Here is a 16,867-nt window from a genome sequence, read left to right on the forward strand (position 1 = left end):
TTCAAATTGAGCAAGTGATAAAAAGTTTTGAGTTCTGTGATAGAAAAGTAGGATTATTACATACAGTAAACCATCAGACTAAGCCTTCAAGAATGTCTTTCCCTGTGAATGACATGGGAGACTATGCTTAGTGCTTCAGCACACAAGACATATTTATGAATTGTCCTTGGGGAAATATTCAATCGTGGAACAGACAAGACGCCATTTAGGAGTGTTTCCATCTTCTTTGAAAAGTGGTAAGTTCTCGATAATGACAAAGGCTACTAACTACAGGCAAAATGGGAAGTAAGAATCACCAACAATGTCCTTTCAAATCCTATATATCTCCCAAGAAAGAAAGGTAGCGCTTGACATTCAGAATCTATGGGGTCTGCCTATGATCCACTTCTTTATTCTATCATAGGACTGACAGGAAGTTCCTTGGATGAGGCAACAGGGATTTACAACACAGTCTCAAACTCAATTACCATGGAACCTTAATCTAGCTTTGCCACGAAATTTACATTTCCACCAAAGGACAGTAAGGGAGTAAAGGTGTGTATGTGCTGTTTGAAATCTACTCCAGTTTTAGTATTCCTATCTTGAGGGCTATATTATCTCATTAGACTGGTGATGGAGAATAAATAATAAAGTAAAATGATAATAATCAAAGTGTCTTGTAAAAATTAAATCATGTATGATGACAGAACCACAGAAACTGGCTGGACTCCCTTCTCCACTTCCCTCTTACACAGAAGTCAGTCAGAACTGGAGAGAAAGAAACAATGAGCAACTTTAAATACAAAGAACTTTCCCTTCTATTCTCCACCAACGGCCCAAGGAGGATGGGAAACGAATCCACATCTCGTCTCCATGTACAGAAAAACCCACTTCTGACGTCACAATTATTGGTACCTGTTAGCCTAAATGGGAGTGGTGCATAGTTGCAACACTCACCTCAAGAAAGAAAAAGGATACCCTAGAGAAAAGGAAATCTAAATGGGGGGTGGAGGTGGGGAGCGTTAGAATTGAAAAATATGGACTACAAAGCTCCAAGTCAATTGTGAAGCCAGGCATGGCATACATTGACTGTCCTAGTACTTGGGAGGCTGAAGCAGAGAGATTGAGAGTTCAAAGCCAAACTGGAATACGAAACAAGACTGTCTCAAAAACCTAAGTATTGGACTGGTGATATGGCTCAGTGGGTGAAGGTACTTGCCACCAAGCCTGACTGACCACCTGAGTTTGATCCCTGGAACTTACATGGTAGAAAGAAAAAAGCCAACTCCCCAAGCTATTCTCTGACCTCTACATGTGTTGGGGCACTGGTGTACACACACACACACACACACACACACACACACACACACACACCCTAAAGAAAAAAACCAACTCCCCCAAGCTATTCTCTGACCTCTACATCTACATGTGTCCAGGACCAGAATTCCTCAACACATACACACATGCCACAAATATGTACAACTTTCATGTCAACTATACCTCAATATATGAGAAGAGTAAACAAATAATAACCCCATTAGAATTCACTAAACAGCAACAAAAGAAACAGTAGGATAGTACGAGGTCTTCCAGCCCTCATTAAGAATCCTCTCGATACAACTGTTTTGAGTCAGTATCTTCTTCCTGACTGCACATCAGGGAACACTGAAAGATTACAGGCAAGATCCATGTCAGCTGCAGGTCAGAAACGCCCTACGAGCATTAGGCAGTTGTAGTCCATTCCCTATTCCAGTAATCTACTTAAACATTCGAAATGACTTACTTAAAAATTTTCCTGTCTAAGCCGGGCGGTGGCGGCGCACGCCTTTAATCCCAGCACTTGGGAGGCAGAGGCAGGTGGATCTCTGTGAGTTCGAGGCCAGCCTGGTCTACAAAGTAAGTTTCAGGAAAGATGCAAAGCTACACAGAGAAACCCTGTCTCAAACACCTCCCCCCCAAAAAAATTTCCTGTCTAAAACCATCTCAGCACTTGGGAGACAGAGGCAGGTAGATCTCAGGGGTTTCAGGACACTCTGTCTATACAACAAGTTCCAGGCCAGCCAAGGATACACAGGTAAGAAACTGTCTCAAAAAACCAAATAAACAGAAATAAAATTATTGGAGAACATTGGCCAGCTGTAGTGGCATACATTAGCCTTAGGGGAGGGAGTACTTTCTTTTGTATTTAAATTTTTACTTTTTGCAAATTTCATACATGAGTACTGTATCATTTTTACTCCTCTTTTCTCCTAACTCTTCCTGTGTCTCCCCACTCAATGTCAAATTATTGACTTCTTCTTTTATTACTAGTTACATGTATACATATGTATATATACATATACACATACATACATATATACATATACATATATACACACACACTCTAGTTACAGGTATACATGTATATATATACATATACATACATATATACATATACATACATACACACACTCTAGTTACATGTATACATATGTATATATACATATACATACACATACATATACACACACATATATACACACTAGTTACATGTATACATATGTATATATACATATACATACACATATATACACACACTCTAGTTACATGTATACATATGTATATATACATACACATACACATATACATATATATATACACACACACACACACACACTCTACACGCACATAAGACCTGCTGAGTCCGTTTAGTGTTGTTTCAATATACTGACCTTGGGATTAGATAACCTATCAGTGGACTCTCTAGAAAAGATAAGACTCGCCCTCTCAGTATCCATTATTGCCTGAAGCTTTTCATCTAAGAAAACCTTATGAGATTTCCAGAGGACAGAGCCTTCTAATAAATTTCATTTTCCAACTAAAATTAAAGCCAGAGATGGCATACATTTAAAGTCCTAGTACTTAGGAGGCTGAAGCAGAGAGACAGAGTTCAAAGCCAAACTGGGATATTGTCTTAGTATTAGGATTTGTTTGCTAACAGGTCCAAAATATTTGCTACCCCTCTAGTGGTCAAGGAGGTAAATCTGGGGGAAAAGAAAAAGTAACTTCTTGCCTCCAGCTCATCTTAAAGCACTGGCATAGGCTAACATATGTCACAGAAAAGCTGGGCACACCACGTTCCTCTTACAAGTCTTCAGTGCCAACACCTTACACTAAAGACACGCATGGTCTGAAAAGTAAGCTGTCAATAGACAAAGTGCTCAAAGCTGGGAAATAAGTATCCGGCAGACATGCCCATCTTCTCTGCTGAGGGAAGAGGGTGAAAGCCACAAGGAATGAATAATCTGCCATCTGCAGACAGTTGCATATAAAGCTTCCTTCTTCTCAAGTACCTTAAAATTCTGACAAAACTTGAACACATATCAGAAAACACATGATATAACAGATTTCTTCCAAAGTTTCAATATATTTCTCAAGCTCCAAATACTATGCTTGTTCTTCCTCATTTTCTTATTGAGCCTTCTGAGTTCAGGGAAGACTGCCATTGCTCCTTTAAAGAAGGGGTGTTGACCATTCATTTAGAAAGAGTCAGTGACTCAGGAATGCTGTTTCTCAATCGCCCTAGCAACTCTGTCCTCCTCCCTTGTGATGTGAGCAGCAGGACATCTTCTCCTCTAGGGGAGGCACAGGCGACACACCCAAGGCCCAGCAGACAGGAAGTTTCTACACTTGCTATCTATTACTTCTACATACAGGCAGCAAGCATGAAGATACCTGGTTTAAATCCTACCCCTAATTCCATCTAATTCAAAATAATAGTTACACTACCTTTTTTTCCTCCTCACATCATCACTGAATAGACAGAAGTAATCATCTACCGATAACAGAGTAAATAATCCAAAAATGACACCGCTACTCAAAAAGTCAGGCTTGAGCTAATGAAACCACAGAAAACCTTTTCTAGCCTTTCATGAACCTAGAACAAGGTTTTAAGAGAAATCTTAGAGAGCAGAAGCACAGTGATGATTTAAATTGACTGTTCACCAGAAATACTAGCCAAAGTTAAAGTCATTCTGATCCTTCTAAGAACTATGTTATGACACAATCACATACACAATTTCATGCCAGAGTACTTAGAACCCAAAGATTTCCAAATAGCAAGCATTTCTCTCTTTGGTCCTAATTTTAAATAGCTGCAATTTCTGAAAAACAAAGGGATTGTTTTACTCTATACCTATCTATATTTCTTTAGAAAAAGCTACATATTGCTTTTATAACAAAAAAGTATTTCCATTTCAAATAAAAATATTTTTTAGGGGCTGGAGAGATGGCTCAGCAGTTAAGAGCACTGGTTGCTGTTCTAGAGGACCCAGGTTCAATTCCCAGCACCCACATGGCAGCTCACAGCTGTCTGTAACTCCTATTCCAGGGAATCCGATGCCCTTATACAGATACACCTGCAGGCAAAACACCAATGTACGTAAAATAAAAATAAATTATTTTAAAAAATAATTTTTTAAAGCTTGAAGAAATGGAGATGTTTAGGATATTTTCAAAGTAGAAAATATATAAGCCATAATTATAATTCTATAAAAAATTTGTGCAAAGATCAGCCTTGATGCAGTGGGAGGGGCTTGGACCTACCTCAACTGAATGTACCAGGCTCAGCTGACTCCTTGTGGGAGGCCTTACCTTGTCGGAAGAAGGAATGCGGAGTGGGTTGGAGGGGGAAGGCTGGGGGGGGGAGGGAAGAGAGGGGGATCTGTGGTTGGTATGTAAAATGAATAAAAAAAAATCTTAAAAAAGTCTGTGCAAAGATAATAACTAGAATATCCATATATCATGTGAAATAAAAGCAAAAAGCAGAAACTCTGTTTTTTGGATACTGATGTTTTGAAAATGTATGAGAAGTTTTAAAAAAAACTCATTAGCACAGGATTTAAATCAAAACAATTCCCATATTCAAAACGTTCAATACTTTCTCTTCTCCTGCACACCTTAGTAAATATTCTGACAGAGCACTTGCAGAATTTAAAAACAATAATGCAAAAATGAGAGAGCATATTGAATAGCTGGATTCTAAAGCCTAGCTCATCTAACGAAGGCCAACAAAACAGTTCTAGGTGTCCATGTCCTCCTCATTTAAAGGGAAACTAGGTCAAATCATTTCTAGGGTCTCTTTGGGCACCTGGAAGACTGCAAGTGGTTACTACTGCTCTCTTTAAGGGGTGCCCATTGCCTGCTGCTTGCTTGATAATACATATCCTACAAGTGGTTTCTTACCACTTCTTCTTGTGGTTTCAATCACAGGAAACAGACGTCACCCATGGCCTACAAGTAACGAACAAGCTGTATAGCAGAGGCTAAGAGCTGCCAACCAGGACCAACTACCATCCCTTTAAAAATACAAGGATCAAGAAATCATTAGAGAACCCTGCAAATGAGGAGCCTTGATATATATCTCACACAAAAACAAAACTAAAGGTATCTCTATAAACCCAACAAGATGGAACAGTTTTACAACAGTCCAAAGTTATCAGCTTCTATGGCCAAATAAAGGAACTAAAAAAGCTCTACAGCTGACTGAGTGAGTGTTAAGAAAGAATGGTATGGGGCTGGAGAGATGACTCAAAGGTTAAGAGCACTTGCTGCTCTTGCAGAGGACCCTGGGTCAGTTCCCAGTAGCCACACAGCAGCTCACAACCATCTGTAACTGCAGTTCCAGGGGATCCAATGCCGGCTTCTGAACTCCATGAGTACCAGGCACTCCTGTGTTGCACATGGCATACATACATGCAGGCAAAACACTCATACACACGAAATGAAATTTGTTTATTTTGGTTTTTGAGACAGTATTTCTCTGTATAGCCATGGCTGGCCTTGAACTCAGAGATTCATCTGCTTTTGCCTCTTAATTGCTGGGATTGAAGGCGTGCGCCACCACTGCCCAGTAATAACTATTTTTTTAAAAAACTAAAAGAATGGTGCCCTATGACTACTACCATTTACTATGGAGACCCAGACATACCCTGCAGACTACTAGTCTCATTCTTCTCTTTAATGGTCTGTGTAAATCTTTCTATGGCCATGGAAGACTATGGTATTAATAGATTCAAATACCATGGGGACTTGCACTTACTCACTTTACATAAGCACTGGGTCAAATACTGCTCTCACTTAGAGTGGTAAAAGTCAGCAGCCTTGCACTTTGTAAAGTAACTCAGATGTTTAATCATACATAATGTTCCTTCATTAAACACAAGTCAGAACTGTAAGACAGTATCTCCAGAGATAGTAATCATTTTTTCTTTGTAGCACTCTTCTGGTTGGGGTAGTTATGTTAGTGGTTCTCTAGCTCACAGTTACCTTGGTGAGAGATAACTAATGTTTTCAGAACTGTCAATCTCTTGTATTAGACCACAAAAGGGAGGAATCTTGAAGCAAGACTCTCAAACTAACATTGAAACCAAGTACAGAAAAGGCTAGAAATAACATGAGCCAAGTACTACTACTGCTTTTAGGAACCTGAAAAGCTAGCTGGATAGAAGGCAAGACTCCAGAACAAGACAAAAATATTTTCACATTCAAGGAAGAGTGAAAAACAGTTCCCTAAGCATGCAACCAAAGGTGACAGCACACTGTCAGGAAGGACATTTGGAAGAAGCCACTGGGCCCAAACACAGGCTCAGATTGTTCTCACAACAGCATTATCTGACTGTGTCCACAATTTGATCACACAGCCTTCAGTTCCAGCTGAATGGCCACATTTTTAAGATCCAGATAATCTCTGAGAAGATGGATGCATTATGAGTGGTAAAGAATTAAACTACTTAAACACCATCAAAAGTAGCAAAAAATTATTTGGTGGGGGCTAGACAGATGGCTCGGCAATTAAGAGTTGTGACTACTCTTCCAGAGAACCAGGGTCAATTCCCAGCACCCATATATGGGTGTACCCACACAAATAAAATAAAAATAAATATTTCCTGGACCTTAACAGGAAATCCGAGTTCTTAAATATCCTGACCTCATAATGTCACCATCATACATTATATAGCCCCAAACTGATATCAATGTGTATCACATGCTATAAAGTGCTGATTTTCAGTCCTTTTTTTCTACAGGTTTTTACAAGAAGGGAACCTAAAATTTCTGCCAAGGAAAATAACTGATGTGGATTTAACTTTCCTAATGATCTACTTCCCACCTCTCTGTGACTCCTGTAACAATGGGATTTTCTTTTTTTTTTTTAATTTATTTATTTTTATTTTATTTGCATTGGTGCATTACCTGCATGTATGTCTATATGAGGGTGTCAGATCTTGAAGTTACAGACAGTTGTTAGCTGCCATGTGGGTGCTGGGAATTGAACCCAGGTCCTCTGGAAGAGCAATCAGTGCTCTTAACCGCTGAGCCATCTCTCCAGCCCCCAACAATGGAATTTTCTTTCACTTCCAGCACACATTCACATACCTGAACCTCTGTTTGCACTTTTCCCCACCTTAGAAAATTCCTTCCAGGGCCAGCCACAGTACTCATCTCCTAGGAAGTGAACACTGCCCATTACCATACTGGATTTCTTACAGAATCTAAGACACCAGCACACTGGCACAGACCTTAGGAATGATTCATAATAACTCTCAGGTTTTGTAAGAAAAGACCAAGCAAACTGAAGTCACTTGTCCAAAATTTACGTGACTAATTAGTAGTGGTATGGTCACAACCATGCAGCAATACATGGAAAGAGCAGACCATCCAATTCTAGACTGTGTACTGGGCAGGTCATGGGTTCAAGATAACCTTTCTCATCTAAAAAACAAAGGGCTAGTTAAACTGTATCATTTTAAGATTCTTTCATATCCATCACTCAAGGTTCTGAAATTCAGCTCTTCTCTCAGATCAATAACACTTCCATTTAATTTTCCAAGTTCTTTAAATTTGGACACCATTTAAAGTTTATGCTGAGCTCAAAGTGCAGCTCAGTGGTAGATCACTAGCCTACCATACACAAAGCCACAGGTATGATCCCCAGCACATGTATGCACACACACACACAAATCTTATGTTCACAGCCTTGGATAGAGCCTTTCCTTCCTAGTTGAGTATATATATATATATATATATATATATATATATGGCTGAGATTATAACCTCTTAAAAATCAAGGCTAAAATCGGATACAATAACCACACAACTTTATGATTAGCTTTTGGATCCAAGGTAGCTCTATTTGGGCATGGGCAAAAAGAGAAACTCATTCTCTACTTTTAACCACAAATGATACAGAAAATTATAGTTCCATGTACTTGGATCTCTGGGGCAATGTCTTAATTATTAACTACAGGCAAATAACTGCCGGGTCTAAAGAGCAAAGTCAGCAGTTCTCAGATGAAGAAGAGACCCTGGAGTTAGTAGTCATTTGCAATCTTTAAGTTTCAGGACAGTAAGTATTTAGGAATGCCAAACATGAAATTTAAACATAAAAAGGTTAACTGTGAAGATGGGCTTAGGTCTTAGTTTCACCTTACTTTCTCTGTCTGTCACCACTACTTGCTGCTCTCAACAACTGAAACTCCTGACAGATGATGCTGTCTACTTACAAAGGAAATCAGGTTACTCTAAAAAAAAAAAAATGTTTTGCACAACTGAGTAATAACTCCTGAGCCAGAGGGAAGATGGGGTTTGCATTCTCAGTACAGCTACTTTTTCATGTCTAAGGTAATTTTAATCATGATTCTTCCAATCACTTCAAACTCAAAATTACCAAACACACAAAGCATTTGGGCACTTAGCCAATGCACTTTGTACATCTAAACCCTGTACTACTTTTCCACTAATCGGACTCTTAAGAGAATCCAGTTTTAATAGACTACAGATGACCAAAGGACTCTAAGGAGATACCACCAAAATTTTCCAGGAAATTTCTAGAAGTGAATACTCTTTCGAGACAGGGTTTCTCTGTGTAGCTTTGCGCCTTTCCTGGAACTCACTTGGTAGTCCAGGCTGGCCTCGAACTCACAGAGATCCGCCTGGCTCTGCCTCCCGAGTGCTGGGATTAAAGGCGTGCGCCACCACCGCCCGGCTAGAAGTGAATACTCTTACAGAGCAGATGTGAAAGGCTGATTACACATGAACTGACATTACAAAATAATGAATCAGTCGGCAAGACCTAATTTGAATCCCAGCTCTGCTACTTTCTACTTGTGCGTCCTCAAGCAGGTTGCCCAATCTCAGTGGACTCTAATCCAGTCACCTATAAAATGAAAATAATAGCAATGGCTCTTTTATAAAGCCAGTGGAGAGACTAATGAGTCACTGACTGCAACACTCCTTAGCGCATTGCTAGGCACACAGGAAGCATTCATTCGGATTGTTATTACTGCCAGTTATAATTACTCTTTATCCTGGAATTAATCTATCATCCTCATGTAAAAATTCTAAATCTTCACTAATATTATACATTTTAAGACTGACATTATACAACAAGAAGCACACTGAGTACAAGAAAACAAAAGTGAGCACTATCTAACTGCGTGTGTGTGTGTGTGTGTGTGTGTGTGTGTGTGTGTGTGAAAGAGAAAGAGAGAGAGGAGAATTGGAATCTCAAAGGTCCCTGATCCTACAAGTTTCAAAAAGGCCATTCTTGCCTACAGGTGAAAGTCCCAATTCAAAACCAACATGTGGAACCAAAGCATGGAAAAGAAAATATAAGTGGCAAGGCTTTTAGCAAAAATGTTGAAATGATACAAAGACCAAAAGTGGGGAAAAAGGGATTCCTTCAAAATTAAGCACTCCCCCCCCCCCACCCCCCACCCCCACCCCACCCCCACCCCCCCCCCCCCCCCCCCCGCACCCCCCACCCCGCCTTTTTTTTTTTTTTAAATATACTATTAAGAAATTTAAATGGGGGGCTGGAGAGATGGCTCAGTGGTTAAGAGCAAAACACCAACACACATAAAATAAATAAATCTTAAAAGAAATTTAAATGGTTAAACAAGAAGAATAAAATACGTGCAAAACACATATATTCCAAAGACTTGTACTAAGCTAAAACCAAAACAAAAATGTAACGAACAGAACCTTAAACAGATTCTTCAAGGAAGGCAAAGAACAGGTAAGGACACACACATCATCAGGGCCTCAACAGTTACACCCACACTGAGGAAGCACCACATACACACTAGAACGCCAACATTTCAGGATGGCTCTATCAGGAGCGGACAAGGGTCTCCAACTCAGTACGGTCTGGTCTGTAGTGCTAGGATCCAGGGTCTCCATATGTTAAGAGAGATCTCACTTCTTTTAATTCAGTTCCATTAGGATAAAATTCCTCCCTAGTCTATGTATTCTGTCCTCTACTTGAAAAAAATATAAACAATGTTTAAAAGGCAAATGACACGCCCTAATTGTCACCGAGCCAAGCAATACAGAACTAGCTTCTTTCCCCTCCTGCACCTTTTCCCTGTAAGTCCACTCCTATGTTACTATTTAATAAAGAAAACAAAGGAACCAAACTGTCTGCTTCCCTTCTGTTTATTCATCCACCTTCTACCTTTCAGCGCCTTCATGTTGCCAGCACACAACTGCAAGAAGTGACTGATACCTAGGTGTTTGGACTTCATGAAATTTGAAACTCTTTTAGCACTAACCTTTTTTTTGTTTTGTTTTATTTGTTTGTTTGTTTGTTTGTTTTTTCAAGACAGGGTTTCTCTGTGTAGTTTTGGAGCCTGTCCTGGAACTCACTCTGTAGACCAGGCTGGCCTTGAACTCACAGAGATCCGCCTGCCTCTGCCTCCCAAGTGCTGGGATTAAAGGCGTGCGCCACCACCGCCCGGCAGCACTAACGTTTTTTATATTCTTTTAACATTTGTTTGTTTGGTGTGTATGTGTGTGTATTTGAGAATGGTTGCCCACGTGGACATGTTAGTCCTTTCCTTCCATCATGTGGGTCCTGGGGTTCAAACACATCTTCAGACTTAGCAGCAAATGCCTGTATTACCCTCTGAGCCATCTCACCAGGCCCCAGCTCTCAAGTTTTACGGGCACCATTCATAACAAGCTTTAATAATGAACAGAAGTTAAAAAAAAAAAATCTCAAAACTGAAAGAATGACTGACCCACTTATCCTATAATGAGGAAATTCATTAAAATATTGGTCTCAATATTTTTTTTTTCCACAGTAAACCTTTTAGGTCCTTAAAAAGGAGTTAATGATTCTAAAAACTGGGGGGGGTGTTTTGTTTTGTTTTGGGGGGGTTGTTTTGTTTTGTTTGTTTTTGAGAAAATAGGTTTGCATAGTGATTACTATTTTTTCCAATTTAGGCTTCCAGAAAGTTTAGTATTCCCTCCATCCCCCACCCCATCCCTGAAACAGGGTTTCTATGTAGCCCTGGCTGTCCTGGAACTCACTGCATAGACCAGGCTGGTCTTGAACTCAGAGATACACCTGCCTAAGATTAAAGGCATGTGCTACCATGGCCTGCTCAGGAATTTTGGTCTTAATAGTTTCTAACTGCCTTGGCTATGCTCAAACCAGCCACCAGAAGAGCACCAAAGGGATGAGCCCAGACAAGCAGCTGGCTACAGCTAAGTGTCAGCTAACAGTAACAGGCAAACACCTAGCTGCTTTGCCAGGATGCTCGTGTCCCTACACTGAGAAACAAGTGATTGAAAGCAGAAGGCTCAACACAAAAAAGAAAAAAAATCTTAATATAAACTAGTTTCAAAATGAGAATGGTTTTTGTAACTATGAATGTTTTCAACAAACACAGAGTAGAAGGAACCACTTTCATATTGTTTCTCTACCATGTCTCATATTTCCTGTTAATAAACATGATTTTAACCTATTCTTCTGAATCACATGTGTGTGGTACATAACTGTATTTTTGGGTCTCTATTACATTCCACTGAAGATAGAATTCTCCCCTAGAAAACTTGGCAATCCATTTATAAACTACAGTGTGGACCAATAAGGATAACAAAAAGTTATACAGAATATCATACAGAATACACAATAGGTCTGTTTTGGTCCATGTGCTTATCAGAGTTATACTGTTCCTCATCACAAACACTACTGCTTCCTTAGGTTTTATAACAAACAATTTACAGTCCATAAAATTTTTCAGCTCTTGATGATTAAAGAGATGGCTCTGTGGTTAAGAGCACTTGTTGCTCTTGCAGAGGACCTGGGTTCAGTTCCCAGCACTTACATGGTAGTTCACAACCATCTGTAACTCTAGTTCTAGAGATCCAGTGCCATCCTCAGACCTCCTTAGTCATCAAGCATACATGGCGAACATACACACACATGCAGGCAAAACACTCATACACATAAAATAAAAACAAATACATCTTTTTAAAAGATCCTGTTCAGTTGTTTTGTTTTAAGTACTGGAACATTTACCAGCTCTCCTTGCTTTTTGAACTTATGTTCTTCATTGAATCAGGAATCGCTGTTCTTAAAATGTCTTAATTTCTCAACTGTGTGAGAAGACAGGCCTGTAATCTATTAAATGCAGGGATACTCTACAGCTTCCTAACACCCTAATTGTACTGGCTCTCCTTACATATATTTCAGAAATGAGTAGATTGGACACCCACACTCGTCCCTGCTGCAAAGTCAGAAACACTCTGTTCACTCGAAATTTTTATTTTCCTTCCTTTGAAAGGATTCCGAAAGGAACTGGAATGATGCTGTAGAAGGGAAACGCTCATGGCCCAGAAGACAGACTCATCAAAAACCAAGGGGAAAACCAGGCAGCCCAGCATCAACATTTGCAGCAGCCATGCCTTTCAAAGATGACACTTATTCACTTTTTAAACTAGGATCCACTGCTCTCCACACAAGACACCTCAGAGGGTGAAGAGCCGCCGATCTCAGGCAATTTATGAGCTTTTCATCAGCCTATCTGTACTTAGAATCTGCATAAGCCAGAAAGGTATGAACTGCAGTCCTTCAAATGCAAACCACCTGCTCAGAAAGGTATGTAGCAGCAGCCTAAGGGACGGCAGCCACTCAAATGCAAACCTCGGAGCACACTTAGTCCAAGCCAGAGGGTTTATATAGCACACTCAGAATGGGAGCTCTGGCGGATACCACACTTCAGAAAAGGTGGAGTAGGCGAAAGAGCTGTGCGTTTGGTTTCAGCCAGTAGTTGAAGAAAGCTGAGCCCTGGGTGACAAAAGCACCCGGCAATCTCACCCACTCCACCCACTCACACATACTTATACACAGAGACAAAGAGAAGTGGATTGCAATGCTCCTTGTCTCTCGTTTTCATAGTTCTCATAAAGAGCAGTGAGAACGAATATCCTGGTGCCTTAAGGTAGATTATATTTAGCAATTAGGAAGTGAAGCAGCCTGCTTTCCTGGAAACCTTCCAATTCTCACTATTTGCAATTCCCAGTTTTTTAAAATTCAGTAACGTCAAGGGTTAAAACCAGAACCTCAGTAAAAGAGAACTAGGTTCAGCTCCACCCTCTGCAAAGGAAATATCAACAACTGAGCCAAATCCACTCAGCGAACACAAGACTCTGTGACGTGCCAAAAAACAGGTGAAAAGAAGTGGAGTTTCCTGGGATTTCTCAACTTACAGTACCACACACTTAAGTAGATTTCACCAATTTATGAAACACAAGTGTTAGAACAAATAAAAAGCACATATAAAACTTGGAAAAAAAAACAGTAACAAGTCACAGAGGTCACTACAAATCAGCAAGAATAGCTAGTTTGGATAGAGAAGGTCAAACAGTATCCATGGTAACAAAATCAAAACAAAAAGATCCGGAAATAGAAGGAATACAGGCCCTAAAACTTACATTTTGGAAGGAAAGTTCTCAAACTGGAGGGTCAATTCCTACCTTTAAGGAAAGAACCCAAGGCTATACTGCTCTGGTCACCTAGGATCCTATTTCTACAAAGGTATTTGCCGGATCAAACAGTTACTGACAGCCTGTATGTCACTGGAAAGGGCAGAACAGGAGCACCTGGTCTTGCTAGAAATAGGAAGAGATGAGTCAGTCACTCTTTTAATTCAGTTTAGTATGCTCCCAACCCTCCAGGTCACAAAACGTTTTCTTCCCACTTCATAACTTGATCAGTTTACTTCGCAAACAAGTGGACTTGGATCAGAACGCTGAGCGGGGAAAGGGGAGGTGCGTGAAAGAAAGCAGGAGAGAGGGAAGAGTTACAAGCCGTTTAGTTGGTCAGAGAGATTACTAGGGCTACCAGGAAGAGCAAACTAAGTATCTAGTTAACAAATGTCAAACGGTTGAGCGGAAACTCCCTTGTTGACTGCTCAGCATCTTTCAAAGCTTCTACAGTAAGAGGCAAGGAGCTCCCTGGAGAGAAGGGAGAGGATTTAAGTTAGGAGAGGCAACAGGGAGTAAAATATCGCGTTACATGAACATTGATAGTCCCTCGGACTGGGAGTAACAACCGGCCGTAAGGGAAGATACACTCTCCTACAGGTAGGAAAAGAGATGTCAAGAACCCAGGAGCATAGAAGATGGCGAAAGGTGAGCTGAGAGAATGGCTATTATTTTTAAAAAGTGTAAAAAGCAAATTACTCACAAACTTATTGGATTTGCCCAAGGGTTAATCACCATCTCGGGTCATGAAGGGCATAGCAGCGTGAGAAAAGTTCTACACCTCCGAGGTGATGAGCAACATGGCAAAAAGAAACAGGTTTTGTGGACAGGGAAATACTGAAGTCAATTACTGCCATGCCCCAATGACCACAGGACCTGGGCAGGAACCCATACCCGTAATCACAAGGACAAACGTCCAGAGGAGGAGGAGAGACAGGACTCAAGTCAGGTAACATTCCTGAGGGGAAGCATTAGCAGGTGACACCGAGCTGAGGGCCCTGGAAGGGGACAGGGCGGGAGGAAAGTTAGCAGGTGAGAGAGCTCACTAGTGAGGAAGGAAATGACCTTTCAGAAGAAAGAGAATACCCCAAACGGAGTATGGGTGAGAAGAGAAAAATGGACCCAGAACAGCTCACAGGGGGCCAAGAAGATTAAAAAAAAAAAAAAAAGAAAGAAAGAAATTAAAAAAAAAAAAAGACGTGTGGGGGTACAAGAGGCACAAGAAAGGAAGTGGGGCTGAGAGTCCGCGGGGCCACGGGGGCGGGAGCGCAGAGCCTGGCGACTCAAGAGCGAGGGAAGCTCCGAGGCGGCCGAGGCGAGGGCCAGGTGGGACGCCCGGGCTTCCCGCGGTCCCGGAGGGGTAGACTGTGCGCCCGCCAAGCCCAGGACCCAGCGAAACCAGGAAGAGAGGCGCGGGGGCGGCTCCCCGGCGGCAGGCAGACGCCCCCGGAGGGCGGCGAGGGTCGCCCGAGTTCAGAGGGCGGCCACCCCGCCAGGCGGAGGAGCAGGGTGGGAGGGACACTCACAAATTTCTTGGGTTTGCCGCCGTCGCCGCCCGTCGCGGGCAGCTGCTCATCCGGGATCCGACCCTTCTTCTTGTCCCGGGTCCCGCGGCCGGGCCCCAGGCCCCCGCCGGACGGCTCCATGTCCTGGTTAGCGCCGGCCAGGGACCCCCGGTCTACGCCACTCGCGCCCCGCTGCCCGGAGCCAGCAACCACCGCCGCCGCCGCCGCCGCCGCCGCCGCCGCCCAGCAGCCTTCTTAGCCGGCCGCCGCGCCCCGCCTCATTAACATGCTGGGCTGCGCGCGCCTCATGAATATACAACGGTGACGCCTCGCTCCCGCCCGCCTGCCCCACTTCCGCCCGGACCCGCAGCCCCTACCAATGGGGGAAGGGAGGGGGGGGTGGAGGGACGCCGCGGAAGCGCGCTACCTGCCCGGCGGGCCTAACCATTCGGACCCACGTGTAGGGGGGGGGACGGAGAGTGGGCGGTGCTGCTCTGCCAGGCCGCCGCGGGGAGTACTGCCCCCTGGCGGTTGGAACAGAGGCGGACTAACAGGCGCCCACGCAGAGCCCACGTGGCTGTAAAGCTAGACCACCTCACACACCCCAGCCAGAATTTTATTGTCTGAACCAAGACGCTTATCGTAGAAACACTTGTTATTTTGGATGAAAATTTAATGCTAGGTTTTGTGGGATAATGCAGTTTGTATCTATAGGATGCCCCGGGGCAGGAAGTGCATTAAAAAATAATGTAAAAAAATGAGTTACCTGATATAGAAAACGATGTGCCAAGAACTGAGTCCGAGCCAGCGCCAATCTAGACCAGCTATGGAGTTACATTACCCAGCTCTGAATCCTAGCTTAGCTTTCTAATTGTTTCTTACGTAGACAAACTAATTATTGCCAATAGCCTAAGCAGCAATTAAACAGTTACTACATCCCTGGCACAAACTATAGGCCAGGCTGTATGTTAAACATGGCATATCTTTGCTCACTGAATCCTCACAATTTCCAGATAGACTCTACTGGTATCACCATTTAAGAAACTGAGACTGTGGGAGTTGAAGTGACTTGTAACATAATTGACAGAAACTTTACATACAGATTAATCGGACAGCCAAACCATATTTAACCAAGATTTCCCACAGGCATGAACCAAACGTGTCTGCACGAGTTCTCTAGGTATGGTCTTTACATGCTCTCTCTCAGCAACTCCATCCATTCTCCTGGCTACATCTACCGACAGGAGACCTTCAGGGATGGACCGAATAACCCCGGAGACTCCAGAAAAGGATTTCAAATGTATGTATATTCCTGAGGACGGGGCGGTTACTTTTGGGAGCCTCCAGTGCTCAGATGCAATATCAGGGTCTCCACTAACCTTGCTGTCTCCTAAACATGGCCCTCATCTCCCTCGTGTTCCCAGCCTTCCAGCTGCTGGGTGAGAAGTTGCATCGGTGTCCAGCTCTCACGGCAGGCTGTCCAGGATTCCAGTGCTACTTACTTCTAAGCTAGAGTGAAAAGACAGCACGGGTGGCCCATACACACTCTTTTCTTGTACCACTGTCCACACTTC

At 42.4% G+C, this 16,867-nt stretch overlaps 1 protein-coding gene across 1 annotated transcript in view; it reads right to left on the reverse strand.

Annotated features, from left to right (window-relative positions):
- LOC128112736 (protein diaphanous homolog 1-like) overlaps positions 1-15,668 on the reverse strand; it is a 48,795-nt gene extending 33,127 nt beyond the window's left edge. The window contains exon 1 of the mRNA XM_052742020.1: positions 15,315-15,668. Coding sequence (XP_052597980.1) covers positions 15,315-15,434 — 120 coding nt within the window. The 5' untranslated portion in view covers positions 15,435-15,668. The remainder of the gene's footprint in view (positions 1-15,314) is intronic.
- Positions 15,669-16,867: the final 1,199 nt, after the last annotated feature.

The sequence above is a fragment of the Peromyscus californicus genome, unplaced genomic scaffold (genome assembly GCF_007827085.1).
Source record: "Peromyscus californicus insignis strain IS unplaced genomic scaffold, ASM782708v3 Scaffold_17__1_contigs__length_78620276, whole genome shotgun sequence".
Taxonomy (NCBI): Eukaryota; Metazoa; Chordata; class Mammalia; order Rodentia; family Cricetidae; genus Peromyscus; species Peromyscus californicus.